General features: G+C 35.9%; 1 protein-coding gene across 2 annotated transcripts in view; it reads right to left on the reverse strand.

Annotated features, from left to right (window-relative positions):
• ARHGAP42 (Rho GTPase activating protein 42) overlaps positions 1-20,088 on the reverse strand; it is a 313,699-nt gene that overhangs the window by 20,458 nt on the left and 273,153 nt on the right. For both annotated transcript variants that reach the window (XM_003910587.5, XM_009187162.4), the window contains 6 exons: positions 17,946-18,008; positions 16,902-16,976; positions 16,124-16,208; positions 15,382-15,440; positions 12,043-12,148; positions 828-987 (listed from right to left, as the gene is read on the reverse strand). In XM_003910587.5, the coding sequence (XP_003910636.2) occupies positions 828-987; positions 12,043-12,148; positions 15,382-15,440; positions 16,124-16,208; positions 16,902-16,976; positions 17,946-18,008 (548 nt within the window). The remainder of the gene's footprint in view (positions 1-827; positions 988-12,042; positions 12,149-15,381; positions 15,441-16,123; positions 16,209-16,901; positions 16,977-17,945; positions 18,009-20,088) is intronic.

Here is a 20,088-nt window from a genome sequence, read left to right on the forward strand (position 1 = left end):
TTTCTTCCACTGAATGGCTCCTTGCTTCTCAGGAGAAGATGCTGCCGTGCTGTTGGCTCTGAGCTGTCAAGAAGTGTGGCAAACTGCAGGTAAAGGTATGAGCAGAGCTACAGGACACAGCCATGTGCTCTTGCGTTGTGAGAGAGCTTGTGCCCTTAGACACTAAGGGCGTGCTTCTGTGGGTGCTGGGAAGGGACCCAGGGGAGGAGAGGGCCTTAGTCATTCCCTCACAAGGACCAGATCAGAGATAAAAGGATTCCAAATTGTTAGACCTTAATTGGCTCAATTTGCTTAATATTCTAACTAATTCAGCTTTCAAAATTTCCCATTTTCATAGTTATTCTAAGATCTCACTTTTTTCAAGAAATCCTTAGGGACTAGATATAGAGAAGACTTCAAGACAGTTCCCTATATTTTTTTCTTTTGTTTAGTTAGAATATTACCTCTACATAATTAAGAGTTTGATTTCAAAGGGATACAAAGAGAAGCTTAAAATAGACCTAACCACAAAGTGATTTTAAAGTGTTCTCTGCATAGGAGTAATAAACTTACCATACAATGTAAAGAAGAAAACCTTCTGAAGTCAATTATGTAGAAGGAAAGAAAACCATCTAACTGAAGGATTTTGGGAAGCACTTAAAAACTCAACAACAAGGAAAGAAAATTGAAGTCCCCATTAAGAAGTAATTTATACAAAACTTATGAGCTTTTTACATTTTATAGGAATAAATGATTGTCCTGTAAAGTTCATAGATGACACAAATGCAAAATTCCTTTATAAAAGCAAGATATAAAACTTGACACTTCCACTTGAAAACGCAGCCTACCTTTTCATAGTGCTCTATCAGAATTTCCACCACAATATTCTGAAATTTAATATTCATCATAGCAGCCACAGTTTCTTCCTGTGCTCTCATTAGGGTCGGGCCAAATATGACACCAAGATTTGAGACAGTCATGAGATTTTGTTGGCTGTGTAGTGATACTCTGCAAATAACGAGCAACAAAAATATCTTAAGTTACATGTTTCAAAATTATGAAATAGTCTCTTCTATCAAATTTGTGGTGCAAAAAATGTAAATTATGCCATTATAGGCAAATTGTCCTACTTTTAGCCATTTCCAATTGGCATTTGGAGTATGGCCTAAAAAGATGTAAACAGATAACATTAACTCAAATAAAACATAATTACAGACAAAACAAATTAAAGAAAAAAAAACCCTAATTTCCTAAATCAAGTACAATTACCCTAGAAAGATGATCAGCTGCTTGTTATTTTCAACACTACTATACTTCTTTTGGAACAAACAGTTAAGAGTAGACTGGTGGCAATTATATTCAGAGTCACCAAACATTATTGAGAACCTATTGCCAGGAATTTTCATACATATTATTATATTTAATCTTCCTAGTAAGTCAGACATTCCTATTGTACAAATTTTTAAAATCCCAGAAGCTCCTAAAGAAACATGTATTTTGAGGTCACAACAAATTCAGGACAGAGGTGCTGTTTCAATTCAGGTCCCCTGACTGCAAGTCAATGGGTTCCTTGAGCTCCTGGGATAGATCACTGACCAATACATGTTTCTTTTCTTTCTCCTTCATCTGTTTCATCCATCCATCCATGCATCCATCCATCCATCCATCCATCCATCCGTCCATCCATCCATCCAAAACTTCCCTGAGTGCCTCCCTAGTGTTGGGTGCTGTGCTAGGCAAACAGTGAGACAAGGAGATGCGGTAGCATCATTGCTTGCTTGACAATAAAATAAAAAACCTCTGATATCACTGACCTGAGCAAAGTAATCCTAGCAACTATCAAGAATGACTTTGACTAGTTCACTAATTTATTCTGGAAATTAGATACATTCTTTTTTTTTTTTTTAATTTATTTATTATTATTATACTTTAAGTTGTAGGGTATATGCATAACGCAGGTTTGTTACATATGTATACTTGTGCCATGTTGTAAAGGTGTAACTCCATCAACTCATCATTTACATTAGGTATAACTCCCCCAATGCAATCCCTTCCCTCCCTCCCCCATGATAGGCCCCGTGTGTGATGTTCCCCTTCCTGAGTCCAAGTGATCTTCATTGTTCAGTTCCACCTATGAGTGAGAACACGCTGTGTGTGTGGTTTCTGTTCTGTGAGAGTTTGCTAATGATGGTTTCCCAGCTGCATCCATGTCCCTACAAAGGACACAAACTCATCCTTTTTATGGCTGCATAGTATTCATGGGTGTATATAAAGCTACATTTTCTTTAATCCAATCTTGTCACTGATGGACATTTGGGTTGATTCCAAGTCTTTGCTATTGTGAATAGTGCCTAATAAAACATACGCGGTACATGTAAGTTCTTATAGCAGCATAATTTATAATCCTTTTGGGTATATACCTGTGTAATGGATGGCTGGGTCATATGGTACATCTAGTTCTAGATCCTTGTGAGGAATCGCCATACTGTTTTCTCCATATAATGGTTGAACTAGTTTACAATCCCACCAACAGTGTAAAAGTGTTCCTATTTCTCCACATCCTCTCCAGCACCTTGTTGTTTCCTGACTTTTAATGATCTCCATTCTAACCTGGTGTGAGATGGTATCTCATTGTGGTTTTGATTTGCACTTCTCTGATGGCCAGTGATGATGAGCATTTTTTCATGTGTCTGTTGGCTGTATGAATGTCTTTGAGAAATGTCTGTTCATATCCTTTGCCCACTTTTTGATGGGGTGCTCTTGGATTTTTTCTTGTAAATTTGTTTGAGTTCTTTGTAGGTTCTGATATTAGCCCTTTGTCAGATGAGCAGATTGCAAAATTTTCCCCATTCTGTAGGCTGCCTCTGTTCACTCTGATGGTAGTTTCTTTTGCTGTGCAGAAGCTCTTTTAGTTTAATGAGATCCCATTTGTCAATTTTATTTTGCTGTTGTTGCTTGGTGTTTTAGACATTAAAGTCTTGCCCATGCCTATGTCCTGAATGGTACTACCTAGGTTTTCCTCTAGGATTTTATGGTATTAGGCCCTAACATTTAAGTCTCTAATCCATCTTTTAAATTAATTTTCGTGATATGGCGTTGATCCAGTTTCATAGCTTTCTACTCTTATGGCTAGCCAATTTTCCCAGCACCATTTATTAAACAGGAATCCTTTCCCATTTCTTTAGTTTCTCTCTAGGTTTTCCATATTAAAGACTGATGGCTGTAGATGTGTGGCATTATTTCTGAGGACTCTGTTCTGTTCCATTGGTCTATATCTCTTGTTTTGGGTACCAGTACTGCTGTTTTAGTTACTATGTAGCCTTGTAGTAGAGTTTAAAGTCAGGTAGCGTGATGCCTCCAGCTTTGTTCTGTTGACTTTAGGGATTGTCTTGAGATGCGGGCCTCTTTTTGTTCCATATGAACTTTAAAGCAGTTTTTCCAATTCTGTGAAGAAATTCATTGGTAGCTTGATGGGGGATGGCATTGAATCTATAAATTACCTTGGGCAGTATGGCCATTTTCAATATATTGATTCTTCCTATCCATGAGCATGGTATGTTCTTCCATTTGTTTGTGTCCTCTTTGATTTCACTGAGCAGTGGTTTGTAGTTCTCCTTGAAGAGGTCCTTACATCCCCTGTGCTGGGATTCCTAGGTATTTTATTCTCTTTGAAGCAATTGTGAATGGAAGTTCATTCCTGATTTGGCTCTCTGTTTGTCTGTTACTGGTGTATAAGAATGCTTGTGATTTTGCACACACTTTTGTATCCTGAGACTTTGCTGAAGCTGCTTATCAGCTTAAGGAGATTTTGGGCTGAGACAATGGGGTTTTCTAAATATACAATCATGTCATCTCTGCAAACAGGGACAATTTGACTTCTTCTTTTCCTAACTGAATATCCTGGACACTTACACTCTTCCAAGACTAACCAGGAAGAAGCCTAATCCCTGAATAGACCAATAGCAGGCTCTGAAATTGAGGCAAATAATTACCAGCCTACCAAACCAAAAAAAAAGTCCAGGACCAGATGGATTCACAGCTGAATTTTACCAGAGGTACAAGGAGGAGTTGGTACCATTCCTTCTGAAACTATTCCAATCAATAGAAAGAGGAATCCTCCCTAACTCATTTTTATGAGGCCAACATCATACTGATACCAAAGCCCAGAGACACAACAAAAGAGAATTTTAGACCAATATCCCCTGATGAACATTGATGCAAAATCCTCAATAAAATACTGGCAAACCGGATTCAGCAACACATCAGTGCTTATCCACCATGATCAAGTGGGCTTCATCCCTGGGATGCAAGGCTGGTCTAACATTCAAGAAATCAATAAACATAATCCAGCATATAAACAGAACCAAAGACAAGAACCATGATTATCTCAAATAGATGCAGTGCTTTGACAAAATTCATCAGCCCTTCATGCTAAAAACGCTCAATAAATTCGGTATTGATGGAACGTACCTCAAAATAATAAGAGCTATTTATGACAAAGCCACAGCCAATATCATACTGAATGGGCAAAAACTGGAAAAATTCCCTTTGAAAACTGGCACAAGACAGGTATGCCCTCTCTCACCACTCCTATTCAACATAGTGTTGGAAGTTCTGGCTAGGGCAATTAGGCTAGATACATTCTTCAGAGGATACCTCATTCGTTTGACTTATCTTTTAGTTTAACTACTCATTTTTCTATCTTACTCCAAGTCAGGTTATTAGTATAACACAAGATTATGTTTATGTCAGACTGACCATGCGTCACAAACTGCATTCTACAACCAAAAGTAAGATTTTATGGGAAATCTAGGATTTTAGATTATCCATGCAACTCCTGTCACAGAATAGGAAGAGAAGGCTGCCACGCTGACTGACGTTTTCCTTATGCCATAGAGAGCACGAGCTAAGAAAGCATTTAGTTCAAGTAAGAAGAGTTTCATTCCAAGTTTCCTTTTAATATAATCAAATATTATACATTAATTGCTTAATATGTATTAGAAAATCTACTCAGGAAAGTAGTATGTAAATGCAGTAAGCCTATCTAGATTCAGAGCTTGGATCCATCTCTTGGAAGTTGGGTAAGCTGATTTATGTTATTTAATATCTCCAGGTTTCGGTTTCCTTATCTGTAAATTATATATATAACAACCCATGTTGGGTTGTTGTGAGAATTAAATGAAATAATAAATTAAATCATATATGATCTCAAGATAATATTATCCCCTGAAATTAAATTAGCTTTAGGCACTCTTGCTAAAATGTCATAGTTCCCATAATGTAAATAAAGTGGAATATAGTTAATATTAAGCTCATTAGGAATAAACTTATGAATCTGAAAAACTTGGTTTTGCGGTGGGTTCATGACTACATTGCACAGAAGATGGATTATGTTGATGATTGATTTTCTTTTCATTGAATTTTCTTTCTGCTGGGCTACTCAACTGTTACAGACTCCCACTACTCACCATTTCAGCAGGTTCTACAACTTATTCCCTCAACTCATGTAGGGAGCTGATACCCAACTGCTATCTCCTGGAACATATCCCTTTCTTTTATTAAAAGAGGAAATGTATATCAGGATCTGTCAACTTGTATTGTTTCAAATCTAGGAGTTTACACATAAAGAAACCAACATCATATGCTTAAGAGTTCTGCTTATGGAAATGGTAGAACATAAGGAGCCCCCATGGACCCAATACCCAGAGAAAAAATCATAACGGATAAAAATTATTATTTAAAACCATACCCCAAAACACTTAAAGACTCTAGAAAAGAACTTAAACAATAAAGAAATATTTGTTCAAGCAAATCTACTAATTTTCAATAAGAAAAGCCAAGAGTCTGTGGCTTTTGAGGTACAACTGGCTCCCTCTTTCTTCCACCCCCAGCTCAATATGACTGAAACTCCACTCTGGGCAAATGTGGCCAAGAAGACAGGGCTCCCTCTTTTCTCAGCCCGAAGTCAAGGGATATAGTATCTCATGGGTTTGGCAGGCTGTGAGCATGTCTCAGGCCCTCTACCTGTGGGTTGCAGAGGCTGAATTCCCAGTGAATGCAACTGAAAAGGCACTCACTGGGAATTCAGCCTCTGCAACCCAGAGAATTCTTTGCCTCCAACTAGCCACACACATAGGGTGGATAGCTTTACCTGAGGTGCAGCAGGCCAAGAATATTGGTGCCAAAATCTCAATCTCCCTCATTTCAGGACTACCTCCCTCAGCCAGTGCTGAGAGCAATGGGTCAAAGATTTTACCAGAGGGAGTGGAGTCCATATGAACAGAAAACTCTGACTCTCTCGCTAAATCATAAGAAATAACTAGGAAAAGAGACAGAAAGAGCCCTCTTAGCATCATAACAAATCTCAAAGACTTTTTTTTTTTTAAGTGACCTGGCAAGGAGCTGGAATTTAACTGGATATGCTCTAGGGTATTGTCAAAAACAACAGAGCAATCTACTAGCAGTTAGTGAAAACTAACAAGCTGGATATGATACCAAATGAAGCAGACAGCTTTACAGACCTGCTAAGGAAACAAACAGAACTCTCCTGAAACTACTGTTATCCCTGGGTGACTGTGGTCACGTCCAAGGCTACATTCTCTGAAGAGATAATAGAAGAAGCTTCACACTGAGGAGGAAATAGACTTCACTAAAATAGTTCACTAAAGATACTAAATTAACCTGGGCACGGTGACTCAAATCTGTAATCCCAGCACTTTGGGAGGCCAAGGTGGGTGGATCACCTGAGGGTCAGGAGTTCAAGACCAGCCTGACCAATATGGTGAAACTTCATCTCTACTAAAAATACAAAATTAGCCGGGTGTGGTGGCAAGTGCCTGTAATCCCAGCTACCTGGGAGGCCGAGGCAGGAGAATCACTTGAACCCGGGAGGCAGAGGTTGCAGTGAGCAGAGACTGTGCCACTGCACTCCAGCCTGGGTGGTAGAGTGAAACTCTGTCTCAAAAAAAAAAAAAAAAAAAAAAAAAGATACTAAATAAACAAGCAAACAACAATGAAAGCAAGAGAGGATCAGTATTAGTATCAGTATTAGTTGCTACAAAACAGTAGCTAAAATGCCATATATTCAACCAAAAATTATGACAATACAAAGAAACAGGAAAGTGTGACTGATATACCAGAAAAAAAGTAGATAATAAAAATTGCCTGTGAGCAGACCCAAAAGTCAGATTTAAACAGAAAAAGACTTCAAAAAAGTCATAAATATATCCAAAGTCCTCAAGAAAACCATGTCTAAAGATAAGTATGGAGGTGTGGTAGCAATGTTTCATCAAATAGAGAATGTCAATAATATTTTAAAAATAAGAACCAAATGAAAATTGAAGTTGGAAAGTACAACAGCTGAAATGAAAAGTTCATTACTGGGGTTCAACACTAAATTAGACCTGACAGAAGAGTGAATCAGTAAACTTGAAGTATCAATAGAGATTATGCAATCTGAGCAAGGGAGAGAAAGAAAAAAAAATGAAGATAGATCATCAGAAAAAATCTGTGACATTAAGCACACTCATAAATGCATAAACGAAGTACCAGTAGCAGATGAAAGAGAGAAGTAGAAAAAAATATTCAAAGATATAGTGGCTGAAAATTTTCCAAATTTGATTAAAAATATTAATCTATATATCCAAGAAGCTCAACAAACTCCAAGTAGAATAACTGCAAAGATATCCACAGCAAGACACATCACAGTAAAAGTGCTGAAGCCAAAGACAAAAAGAAAATTCTGAAAGCATTAAGAGAAAAAGTCTTACTGGGGTCTACAAAGAACCCCAATAAGCTTATTTCTCAATAGAAACAATAATGGCTAGAAGGCAGAGGGATGGCATATTCAAAATGCTTAAAGAAAAAAAAGTCTGCCAACTAAGAATCTTCTGTCCAGCAAAACTAACCTGCAAAAAGGAAGGTGAAATAAAGACATTTTCAGGAAAACAAAAATTGAGAGAACTTATTGCTAGCAGATCCGCATCACAAAAAATACTAAAGGACATTCTTCAGGCTGAAAGCAAGTGACCTTAGACTGTAATTCAAATACACATGTAAAAGCAAACAAACAAACAAACAAAAAACAAAAAACAAAAACCCAGTGTAGGTAATTAAAAGAGTATAAATGTATATTTCTTCTCCTTCCTTTTCTTGATTTTAAAATGTAATTTTAATAATATGTATGTATTAATAATTATATTGTTGGGCCTATAGCATTTAAAAATGTAGTATATTTGACAGTAATAGCACAAATGAAAAGTATAAAGCAAAGCTGTACTGGAGTAAGAAAATAATACTAGATGGTAATTCAAATTTACAAGAACAAATGAAAAGGTTAAAAAATGGTAAATAAGAAGGTTAATAAACGTATCAAACTCTATAAATGTACTTGCTCCTCTTTCTTCCCTCAACTTCATTTCTAAGAGGCATAAAATTACATAAATAAGTATAACAATGGATTGTTGGGATATAACATATATAGATATAACATGTTTATTAATGATAGCACAAAAAGGAGAAAGAGGAAATAGAACTATGTAAAAATAATGTTTCTATAGCTCACGTGAATTAAGTTAAGTACATTCTGATCAGATGTATATGATAAGCCCTAGAAAATCTATTAGGACAAGAAAGTAGTAAAATTAAAACTGAGTAACAAGGACAACATGAAACACATAGAAAACAAAAAGAAAAACGGTAGATATAGGTCCAACCACATCAATAATAACATTAAATGTGAATGGATTAAACAATACAATCAAAAGTCAGAGATTATCAAACTGAATTAAAAAACAGTATGAGCCAACTATATGCTTTCTACAGTAGATATACATTAGACTCAGAAATACAAACAGGTTGAAAGTAAAAGGATGAAAGATGTATCATGCAAACAGTAACCAAATGAAAGCCAGAAGAACCGTACCAATATCATACAAAATAGATTTTAAAACAAAGAAATACTATTAGAAATAAAGATAAAATATAATGATAAAAGGATCAATCTGGCCAGGTGTGGTGGCTCATGCCTGTAATCCTAGCACTCTGGGACAATGAGTCAGGTGGATCACGAGGTCAAGAGATAGAGACCATCCTGGCCAACATGGTGAAATCCCGTATCTACTAAAAATACAAAAATTAACTAAAATTAGCTGGGCGTGGTGTCACGTGTCTCTAGTCCCAGCTACTCAGGAGGCTGAGGCAGGAGAATCGCTTGAACCCAGGAGATGGAGGTTTGCAGTAAGCCGAGATTGTGCCACTGCACTCCAGCTTGGTGACAGAGCGAGACTCTGTCTCAAAAAAAAACAAGGGTCAATCTAACAGGAATATATAACAACTATAAACATATATAGAGAGTTAATAACAAAGTACTCAAATACATGAAGCAAAGTCATGCGCTCCTGAGTGGGCTTTCCAAACAGTGAATCAAGAGTTTTGTTTAGTTTTACATGTGCACTGAGTAAGGATTATTGGTCACCTGAATATTATTGAATTAAAAACATCAACTGGCAAATGTAATACCACTAGCAAATATCCATGTGTAAAATGAAAAGATTTTAATTTAGGAGAAATCAACTTTCACTTCTTACTTTACATTCAAAAGAAATTTCATAGTAATTTTCTAAAATGTTATAGCTCCTAATGAATACATAAGTCCACCCACAATTTTTTTTGTAATTTAATAATACTTTTAAATATTTAAAATTAGTTGAGAATCAAAGAAAACACCACAGATAGCAAACAAAAGGACTCTTAGGAAGAAATCAATGATTTATACTGTTTCTCAGAGTTAATTAATGGAAATCTGGAATCAGTCCTTTAGTCTTTGGAATCCCAATCTAGGTTGATTGTCCTAATTTTTTTTCAGCCATGAAAGGTTGCCAGGGATCAAGAGTGTTATTAGCTGTTTGCTGTTTTTATAAGTAAATTTGTGGTGATCTGAATGCACATTCCACAGCTGCTTTTTGGTGAGCAAGGTTTGACCTTTTGAAAGTTCAAGAAAGAAGCCAGGAATGGTGGGGAAGGATGAGCAAAGTAATTTAAGCATTCTTTAGTGGCCAGATACTCTCCTGTGCTAGTGCCTGTGCCAAAGCCACACAGAGTCATATTAAGGGTATGGCTTGTGTTAATCTATTATTCTGGATAATTAAGCAAACATATTTTGTGTGACACACATGTGGATTTTCAAAGGACATTTTCAAAGCTTTTGCTAGAAAATTAGTTTGAAGACCAACAAGAAAATGTCTAATAAATTGTATACATTTCATGAAGAGCTCACACAACTCAAAACTAATACTGACCAACATAGCAAGTCCTGTGTTCATTAGCTAAAAGGAGTGCTGCTATGAGTCAATAGTTAATGATGAACTTTAAGTGATGTTGATCCTAGTAGATTTCCTTTTTATTTTAAATAGTGGTGGTGGTAATGGGTATGTGGGGGAAGATTTACATTATCTAAAAGCCTGCAAGTTGAGATGAGATTTATGAATATGTTTATGTAGCACTACAGAATGAGCATCTGTTATCCAAAATGCTTGAGAACAGAAGTGTTTGGATTTCAGATATTTTTCAGATTTTAAAATATCTGCATTATATTTACTAGTTGAGCATCCCAAATCCAAAAAGTTCCAATGAGCATTATAATTGAGCAACATCTTGGCACTCAAAAAGTTGTAGAATTTGGAGCATTTTGAACTTTTGATTTTCAGACTTGGGATACTCAAGTTGTATTTCAAATGTATATGGCTCAAATGAGCATAAATTGGGTTACTACTTATTATGAAGAATGAAGGATTAATTATTTTATTGTAAATCATGGTACTCATTAAAATGGGAAATATGGTACTCATTAAATATTCCCATTGAAATATTTCCCATTTTAATGTGTACCATGATTTACAATAAAATGATTAATCCTTCATTCTACTAAATAATGCTACAGGAAATTCTTAAGTAAGTTTAAAACTGGATTTAGACATTTGTTTCCAGCAGCATGGCAAATTCACTTTGGGCTTAAATATGTGTTTGTCTCTCTCTCTGTATCTTTCAATTTATAGAGAGATAGATAGTAGATAGATATAATATTTATAATGATTAATTTTGCATGTCAACTTGGCTAGGCTATGATACCAAGATATTTGGTTGAAGATTATCCTAGATATTTCTGTTAAGGTATTTTGTTCAGATGACATCATCATTTAAATGAGTAGTCTTTAAGTAGAGTAGATTACCCTCCATAATATGGGTGGGGCTCATCCAATCAGTTGAAGGTCTTAAAAGGAAAACAACAACAACAACAACAACAACAACAACAAAAAACTGAGTTCCCAGAGTAACAAGGAATTCTGTCTCAAGGTTGCCTTTGGATTCAAGCTTCAATATCAACTCTTCCCTGCCAGCCTGCACTGCAGATTTCAGACTTATTAGCCTCAATAATCAAGTGAACCAATTCCTTAAAATCAACCAACCAATCTCTATCTCTTTACATATATATTAAATATATGTACACACACACACACAGACACTATTGCTTTTGTTTCTGCAGATAGCTCTGGCTAATACAGTATTTATCTACAAAGAGAGATTTTAAATATATGAATAAACTAGCAGCAAAGTTAGAAAAATCTCCAGAGATCAAGTGAAATAATGAATACATGGAGGGAATCTCACAGTTAAGTGTTAGTTTTACCTAGGGGAACCTGTTGACTTTAGTAGTATAGAGCACTGGTCTTCAAACTCATTGCTTATAATGCACCGAAAAGAATTGGGAGGAAAAAAACTATATACTCCTTCATTTTTAAGTTGATACATCTTCTTGTTTCATCATTAGTTTAACAATTGCAAAGGATATAATTATTTGCATAATTATATGCAAATAAACATATACAGGTACACACACTCATATAGAAATATCTTAAAAACAAATTGCCATACTATTTTTAAGCAAATTCAATGGACTCTAATTATAATACCAATATTATAACATCATCACACACTTTAAAAAGACATGAACAAACTTAACAGATGAACAATAAGTTAAATGAACAATGTAAGTTAGAGAATTACTTGACCAGATGCTTTATTAAGATGTCCAGCATCTCTCTGTTTTTCTCCGGCAATTTGTGCACCAATGCATGTACAGCCTCCACCCTGTAGTTCTGGTCATCAGATTCTGTTACATAAAAAAGGTTGCAAATGTTCAAGTTTTAATTGCAATTCAATTGCATTTAATTGCATTCAATTGAATTTCATTCAATGTAAATATTAGTAATCTAATCACAATTACCACCTCTACCCCTCATGCCTCATAGGCACTGCTTCATGTAGTACCATCATTATCATTCCCTGTGACTTGCAGAAGTTGAGTAACTCGCCCATGGTCATGAAGTTAGGAAGTAGAGAAGCCAAAGGAGCCCAGTTCTACAGATTCCACACAGATGCTCTTAGCCACTGAACTGTATACTTTGATACAGCCAATACTCATCACCTGCTTGGGTTTTACTACCTAAAGACACAATCAAACCTTTAGATATGTGAATGACCACAGCAACTGCTATAGATTTCCTAATGTGCCAGTCACTAGAGTACGTATTAGTCTATTTATATGGTTTGGCTGTGTCCTCACCCAAATCTCATCTTAATTGTAGTTCCCATAATCCCTACGTGTTGTGGGAGGGACCCAGTGGGAGATGAGGTAATGGAATCATGGGGGTGGTTACCCTATGCTGTTCTCATGATAGTGAGTGAGTTCTCATGAGATCTGATGGTTTTATAAGGGGCTTTTCCCCCCTTCCTTAGCACTTCTCTGTCCTGCCACCATGTGAGGAGGCACCTTCTGCCATGATTGTAAGTTTCCTGAGTTGCTCCCCGCCATGTGGAACTGTGAGTCAATTAAACCTCTTTTTCTTATAAATTACTGAGTCTTGGATGTTTCTTCATAGTAGTGTGGTAATACACCCATAGAAAGCTCCTAGAGATTCAACCCAGTGTGACTAGATGAAGCCCCGCATTCCTCTCATTTTACAAATATAAAGACAATACAGAAGAACTGTTCTGAAATGTTAGCATTATTACATAAACATAAGCCCCACAGATTTTCAGCCCATAATGACAATAGTAAATGTAAAATATAAGAATCATCTATGGCAAGCGTAGTCTGCCAAGTGAAAGCTAAGATGTTGGCATGTCTGCTAGAGAAATGTCTAACATTTCAGAACAAGAAAGCTTCATTTAACATTCTCTTACTGCGGCAAATAAATTCTAGGATGATTCCCCACTGTACCAAATTTTTTCTCCAGAAAGTGCCTTGACTCACAGGATTCACATTATGGGATTACCATTTCACCTGGGAGCAGCTATTTAGACATGGGGTGAAGAGAGAGCCTGGCTCAGGCTAAACATGAGGTCTAACCTAGCAACTGGAATGGAGACATCAAAAATCTGATCTTACTGCTGGCTATGTGAAAAGGCAGACAATGTAAAATCAGGGCTGAAGTGACCAAACGTACTCCAAGAAAATCTGACTGGGAAGGAAAGCGAGAATGACAGAAATACAGTAGAGAACAAAGATGAGAGATCCTCAGGAAAGAGTGAGTAGAGAAATGTCAAATCCCAAGTTGGCAGTTCCCGGTTGCAGGCTCATGGAAACCCTGACCTCTGTTCTGCCAAGGAATACACTGAAATATCTCTTAGGATCTGAATAACTTCCCCTTTATACTGAGCTGGACTTCTGCTGCTTGAAACCAAATAACCTAATTTTCTTAACTTAGCATCTAGTAAATATGGCTATCTTAGGTCCTGACAAAAGACGAGTTCATATATATAAGGATTATATTTTAAATATCATGGTCATGAATATTATTATTATAATATAATTATCATTTGCTACAGAAGCAAATGGAGTAAAAACTTGTGACCAAGAGCTTGTACTGAAACAATAAGCTCATTGAGTCATTTTAGCCAAGTAACTCAAATTTCCTTTGTTATAAAGCAAAATTTCTGTAAGAAAGGGTTCTGGGTTAAGAGTAAAAAAAAAAAACAAAAATCCGGCTTGCAGCCCTGATTTTGCCATGAATTTATTAGTGTCACTGTACATATTATTTGTCCACTTTGGGTCCTGATTTCCTAGTTCATAGAATGAGAGTTCAGATTATATATTTTCTCTGGTCCTATATGTCCTACAAAGATTTCTATGAAGAGGAGGTAGAATGGAGAGCTTCAAGAGAAAACTAAATAGTGTAGATTTATAGGAGATCATGTGGTTAGTCATAAAAGCTGGATTGAAAACCGAGGCCATTCAATTTTATCTGACACTTTTATCAGCACACATTTCCTGTGACATTACAATGTGTGCAAATAAACCAACGCAACTAATTTCTTTCTTGGATTGTGAAAAATAATCTGGTTGTAGTCACACCTCATACATCTTAACAATGAAATGCCAGCTCTTAATTATTACAAGTTGTTGTGATGGGCTCAGATGGTACCTGGCACTTCAGTCTCAATGGTTTACAAATACATGTTACTAACTTCTCATATAGCACATGTCAACTCTTCCTGCTAATATTTTAAATTGATCTATCTATTCATATCACATGATGGCAATCACAGATCAAAACAAATGACATAAATGTGATCATTGCAAATAAAATATGAGGGAGAGGGGACTGATGGAAGTGCCTGCTGTCTGCCAAAAATATTTGACTCATCTCCAGACTGAGGAATATAGTACATGAGCATGTGCAGGGACATAATTGTCTGTACATATTTAGAGTCCTGCTTAGTTGATCTTATAAGAAACTGATACTTGTCATTCAAATAAGATGAAATTAGAATAATAATTCCTCATGGTTCTTTCTAATCACCAGACTGTTACCCAATGAGGTCTAAGTGTCAACATATTTCAGTTAATTCTGCAATTTCTTATTGGCTTCTAAACCACATTATAAATTACCAAATATCAGATTAACAACTTTTTTTTTTTGTTTTTTTAATTTGAGATGGAGTTTCACTCTTGTTTCCTGGGCTGGAGTGCAATGGCACAATCTCAGCTCACCGCAACCTCCGCCTCCTGGGTTCAAGCGATCCTCCTGCCTCAGCTTCCCGAGTAGCTGGGATTACAGGCATGCGCCACCACGCCCAGCTAATTTTGTATTTTTAGTAGAGACAGGGTTTCTCCATGTTGGTCAGGTTGGTCTCGAACTCCCGACCTCAGGTGATCTGCCCACCTCCGCCTCCCAAAGTGCTAGAATTACAGGTGTGAGCCACCGTGCCCAGCTCAGATTAACAACTTTTTAAGCAATACTTGAAAAAAATCTTCACTAGCTGATACTAGTAATATATGCCTAAGTATGGCAGCATAAAACTACATCAATTATAAAGTGTATGTGATTCAAGTATACTTACTAACAGCAATGATAAAATCTTTGTGCAACTTGTAAGTCATCAGTGGTTCTGCAAGGCACCTACAACAGAGAAGTAAAGCACATGTTAGAATAGTAGTATCTTTTATTCTCCCCTAAACTTTAAGTGTTTCTTTAAGAATCAGGTGACTGTCATTCATCAATTAAAAATAAAATAATATATAAATAAGTAAATAAAAGAACTGGGTGATTTGGCAGTTTGATAAAGTTCCAGTAGTGGGGCCACAGAGAGACCTAAAACGCAGATCTCGAAGACACCAATGTACTTCCTTCCATGACCGTATTAGCAACTTAGTACTTAGTATTTCTTTCCATGACTGTATTAAGAGGGGAGACTGGGAGACAATTTTTTCAGTGTCAGAATTATCTTACCAGAGGAACAAATATGGGAACAATAGTTAAAAAACAAAACAACACAACTTTCCATTCCAATTTGTTATTTTTAAAAGTACATAGAAATCCCATATACAAACTTCATATGAAACAACAAATACTAATTCAATACTCAATATTATATAGTCTTTTAAATTATTATTGGAAAAATCAAGTACAAGTTCCAGAACACTAAATGTAAATCTTACCATGTCATGCTATTTCACCTTTTGTGAGGGAACTGAGCTACCGAGTGAAGCTTCTGGACACAGGCTCCATGAAGTCACACGGTTACTACCCAAGGGGTGAGTCAGAGACTGCATCGGGAGTACTAGGAGTTAAACCCTCCTCACCTGAGGTAGTTTTTCAGCCCACTCGTTATTGTCTTATTGTCCCACAGTTCAATATCAATATCAATATCAGGAGGGGATTTAGGAGCTGGAAATAATAAAACAAGATGTTTAAATTGTGCAGTTCAAAATATTCCTTATGCAATTATGAAAAATGGGCACAAACATAAGTAGGTCAAAAGAGAGAGGTCTTCATTTCTTACAATGCAAAGAGTTAACGTTAGGACTGTTGTTTGTGTGAATTGATAAAAAGCTGACACTAAAACTCAAAGATGTATCCTATGAAATAAGTCTCCCAAATGAAATTACTGCTAATTGCTAACACGACAGAGCAGTTACCATGTGCCCAGCATGCTTCTAAGTGCTTTACAGAGATTAACATACCCAATCCTCACAACTCTTAAGAGGCAGGTACCATTATTATCCCTATTTTTATAAACGAGGAGGCTGAGACACAAAGACATTAAGTAAATTACTCAAGGTCACAAAACCTGTAAGTTGCTGAGCTAGGATTCCAAATGACTCTAGCTAGCATCTATGCATCTTATTGTATCTCTAGCTTACCAAAGGACACTTGGGAGAAAAAAAATACAGTATTATAAATATGCCCCCTCAAATTCTCATTGTTCATCTATCATAAATAAACATTAAAAACTGAATATAAATATGAACTTTAAATATTATTTGAAAATATTCAAAGTCACACTAGTCAAAGAAGCCTATACTTTAGATTACCTATAAGAACACAAAACTTATGTAAGTTGCTTCATCCAAAACTTACAAAATATGGTATTCATGAGTTTTTGAACTTTGGAGTTCACTCCTCCTATTCGGTAGAGTCCTAAAATGGTGATACCTAATAGGAAGGAAAATCACAAGAAAATGGCTTAAGACACAGCTTGGCAAGTACAGAATGTTAAAAACTCAGACATATGCCTAACAAAATTTGAAAGCTACTTATCCAATTTCACAGTATAACTTTAGCAAAGCTATCCTGGAAACACCCATCAGACTTCTATTTCTCAGAGCAGACTCTGAACAGTGATTTGAAAGTCTCTGAAGATCTTCAAAGTAGCAAAGTGTAGCTGCCTATTCACCAGTATTTGAATATAAAAAAGCAATGGAGATGGGAAGGGATGATCAGTATTACTCAGGTTCTATTTCTTCAGAGTCATGGAGTCCTCCTGCACGTTGAAAAGTCCTATGGCATTTATATCTTCAGTTTAGAGATGAGGAAACAGATTCAGAGAATTCAAGGAAACTACTTCTCAAAACGTTGAAGTGGCAGCACTTAAAATTTAAATATAAGTTTATGGAACTCCAAAGCCCAATATGAATGTTGCTTTAGCCAAATTTTCCTGGAAGTGAGTCCAACATTTAACTGGAGTGGACTTCAAGACAGAGGTCATGATTAGAGTAAAGAAAGGTGCCAAAGCTCTGGCAGTGACAAATCAGCAAAAGAAAGTATATAAGGAAGGAAGGGAGCGAAGACAAGCTCCTTAAGAATCTTACCTTCTCAATCAATGGAAAAAAAAAAATCAAAGGGGTGCTTGCAGTAATAAATAAGGCACAGTTTATCAATAAAAAGTACAGTGAGGCTATATTAGAAAAAAATCTAAAAAAGAAGTATGCTTAAAGCATGATTTTTAGTAAACTAAAGCTCAAGGTATAACTATTTGTATACTGATACATACATCTATATCACTCTTAAAATTAATCCATGTTAATGACCAAATACATCTTCATTGATTCATCTACTCTGAGAGTTTTCTATGTAAGAATGAGACACATGACAGGAATGCTATACTGATCAGGCAACACTGACCTCTTGTTTCCACAGCTTGAATGCATTTTCTCACAAAGTTGAACCCTGCTTCATTCAAATACACTGAAAATAAGAGAGAAATCGCATTAGGTGTTTATGCTGAACTCACATCCCCACTTCAGTTGGCTCTGTTCATTGACCCTTTATGTCTCAACAGTAGAGAGGTTACTGAGTTTTTCAAATATTTTGGTTAGAAGCTGACTTTTTATTTTGGGGTAGAAGTAGAAGAGGGAACTTCACCCTCACAGTTATTGTATCCACCTGCCAAGATCCTTCACAGAAAGTGTATTACAATGATCTGATCCACTTTTCCAAAAAATAGCATTACTCCTTTACTTTGTGTTATTTTTTTTTTTCAAATGATAGGAGCAAATGCAATAAGAATAAACCCTTATTATGTATTGAAACTTGTAACATAAAGCCTTTTACATATCCTTTCCCATGATTCTCAAACTATTATCAGGTAGGAGAAAAGGCTCTGCAGTCTCAAGATGATTCCCTGGGTTGCTGAAAACCTCCACTGCTCTCAGTTTTAAGCTCTAGAGTCAGGCTTCTAACTGGGGTCTGATTCTAAGCTCCATGCTCTATTTTTCATTTTGCTACCGTATTTAAAATAATTCAAAACATGCATTGTCAGTCACTAAACATCCCCAAAAGGTCCTAGGATTCTGAAATTGCAATTTTTGTTTTTTTGGCTGATTTTCTTTGGATCAATTCTAATTTTTTAAAGGGTTTTGGGGCCAGATCAAAGGAGATTACTTGTTTAAAGAGAAAGGATTTATTTTAAAAATACCAACTAACACCCAGAGAGAAAACTGAAAAACTTTTGAACTATGATACAAATTTTCATCACATGTGGTAGAGACACGATTTTTAAAATATTCTCAAATCATAAATGAGAATTCAAACCAATAAAAATTTAAAACTAACTTCCATTTAAAGACAGTAGATTAAACATTCTTGTAACTCAAAATAGACCCCCAGACAAAAAATATATATCAAAAAAATAATGATAAAAATCAAGAAAGGGTAACAGCAACAAACTAAAAACTGAAAAAATTCTAGGCACAGCAAGCCAATGGAGCTGAACTGATTGACAGAAAGGCCTGAATAACCTGTGCCTAACAATGGAACTAGAGGTACTACCACGAAGGGGTATTTATTGTGTGTTGTTAGGTGAAAAAAGTAATCGACAGGACAATAAGGCCTATTTTCTCAAAATCTAAAAATCTGAGGGTATATATGACTGTTTCTATTTTCCTAAGAAAAAACTCCACAAATATATATATGCAAACCATTGGTAAGGAGAAAGAGGGCAGCAGTTAGAAACTGTCGTTTTTAATTCACTAGGTATTTTGGGATTATTTGATATTTTAAAAAAATACATATATGTGTGTGTGTTTAGCACTCTAAAAAACAACTTCAAAACTCTAGAAATAAAAATGTCAAAACTAAAATATGTATTGCCATCAAGGGGAAGTAGCTCATTTATTTATTTGTCCCCACTGTCCTAGGTCAAGAGAACAGAACTCAGTGAATACTTTCAGTGAACTCAACATACAAAAATGAATGGCCATGGCATCTCATTAGAGTACAGCTGATGACCTACCTACATAAGAGTGAAGCTTTTCTTGGACACCAAAGAGAGACTGCTTGCTTCCAATAACCCCAAACTGCCCAGCGTAACACTAAGCATTCAGGTATTTTAAAGTACTTCTTGAATATAGGAAACAGGTAAGATGGAAAAGCGAGGAATCATTTAATTTTCAGTTTTAAGGACAACAACAAAAACTGAGACAAAAAATGTAACCCTAGGTAAAAACAAGACACTAGCACTTTTCTATCAATTAAAACTGCAAGTTCCTGACATTTAAAATGTTTGGTACTAGAGGTCACATTCTTCCGCTTTTCAATAAAAAGATGTATTAAGAGAAAAAGACAGTCATTTTTAAAAAATTTCAACAGAACTTCCTTTCAACAAAAATATAATGAAGATAGTTGTGACATATAAAACAGAATTTCTCTCTTAAGCATTTTGAGAAAAATAAGTAATAACCAGGCTGTACCCCAAAGTATACTGGGATATTTGGCAGCAATATTCCAATCTTTTCTAATAAACTGATATCAAAAGCTTAACATGTAG

The sequence above is a fragment of the Papio anubis genome, chromosome 12 (assembly GCF_008728515.1).
Source record: "Papio anubis isolate 15944 chromosome 12, Panubis1.0, whole genome shotgun sequence".
Taxonomy (NCBI): Eukaryota; Metazoa; Chordata; class Mammalia; order Primates; family Cercopithecidae; genus Papio; species Papio anubis.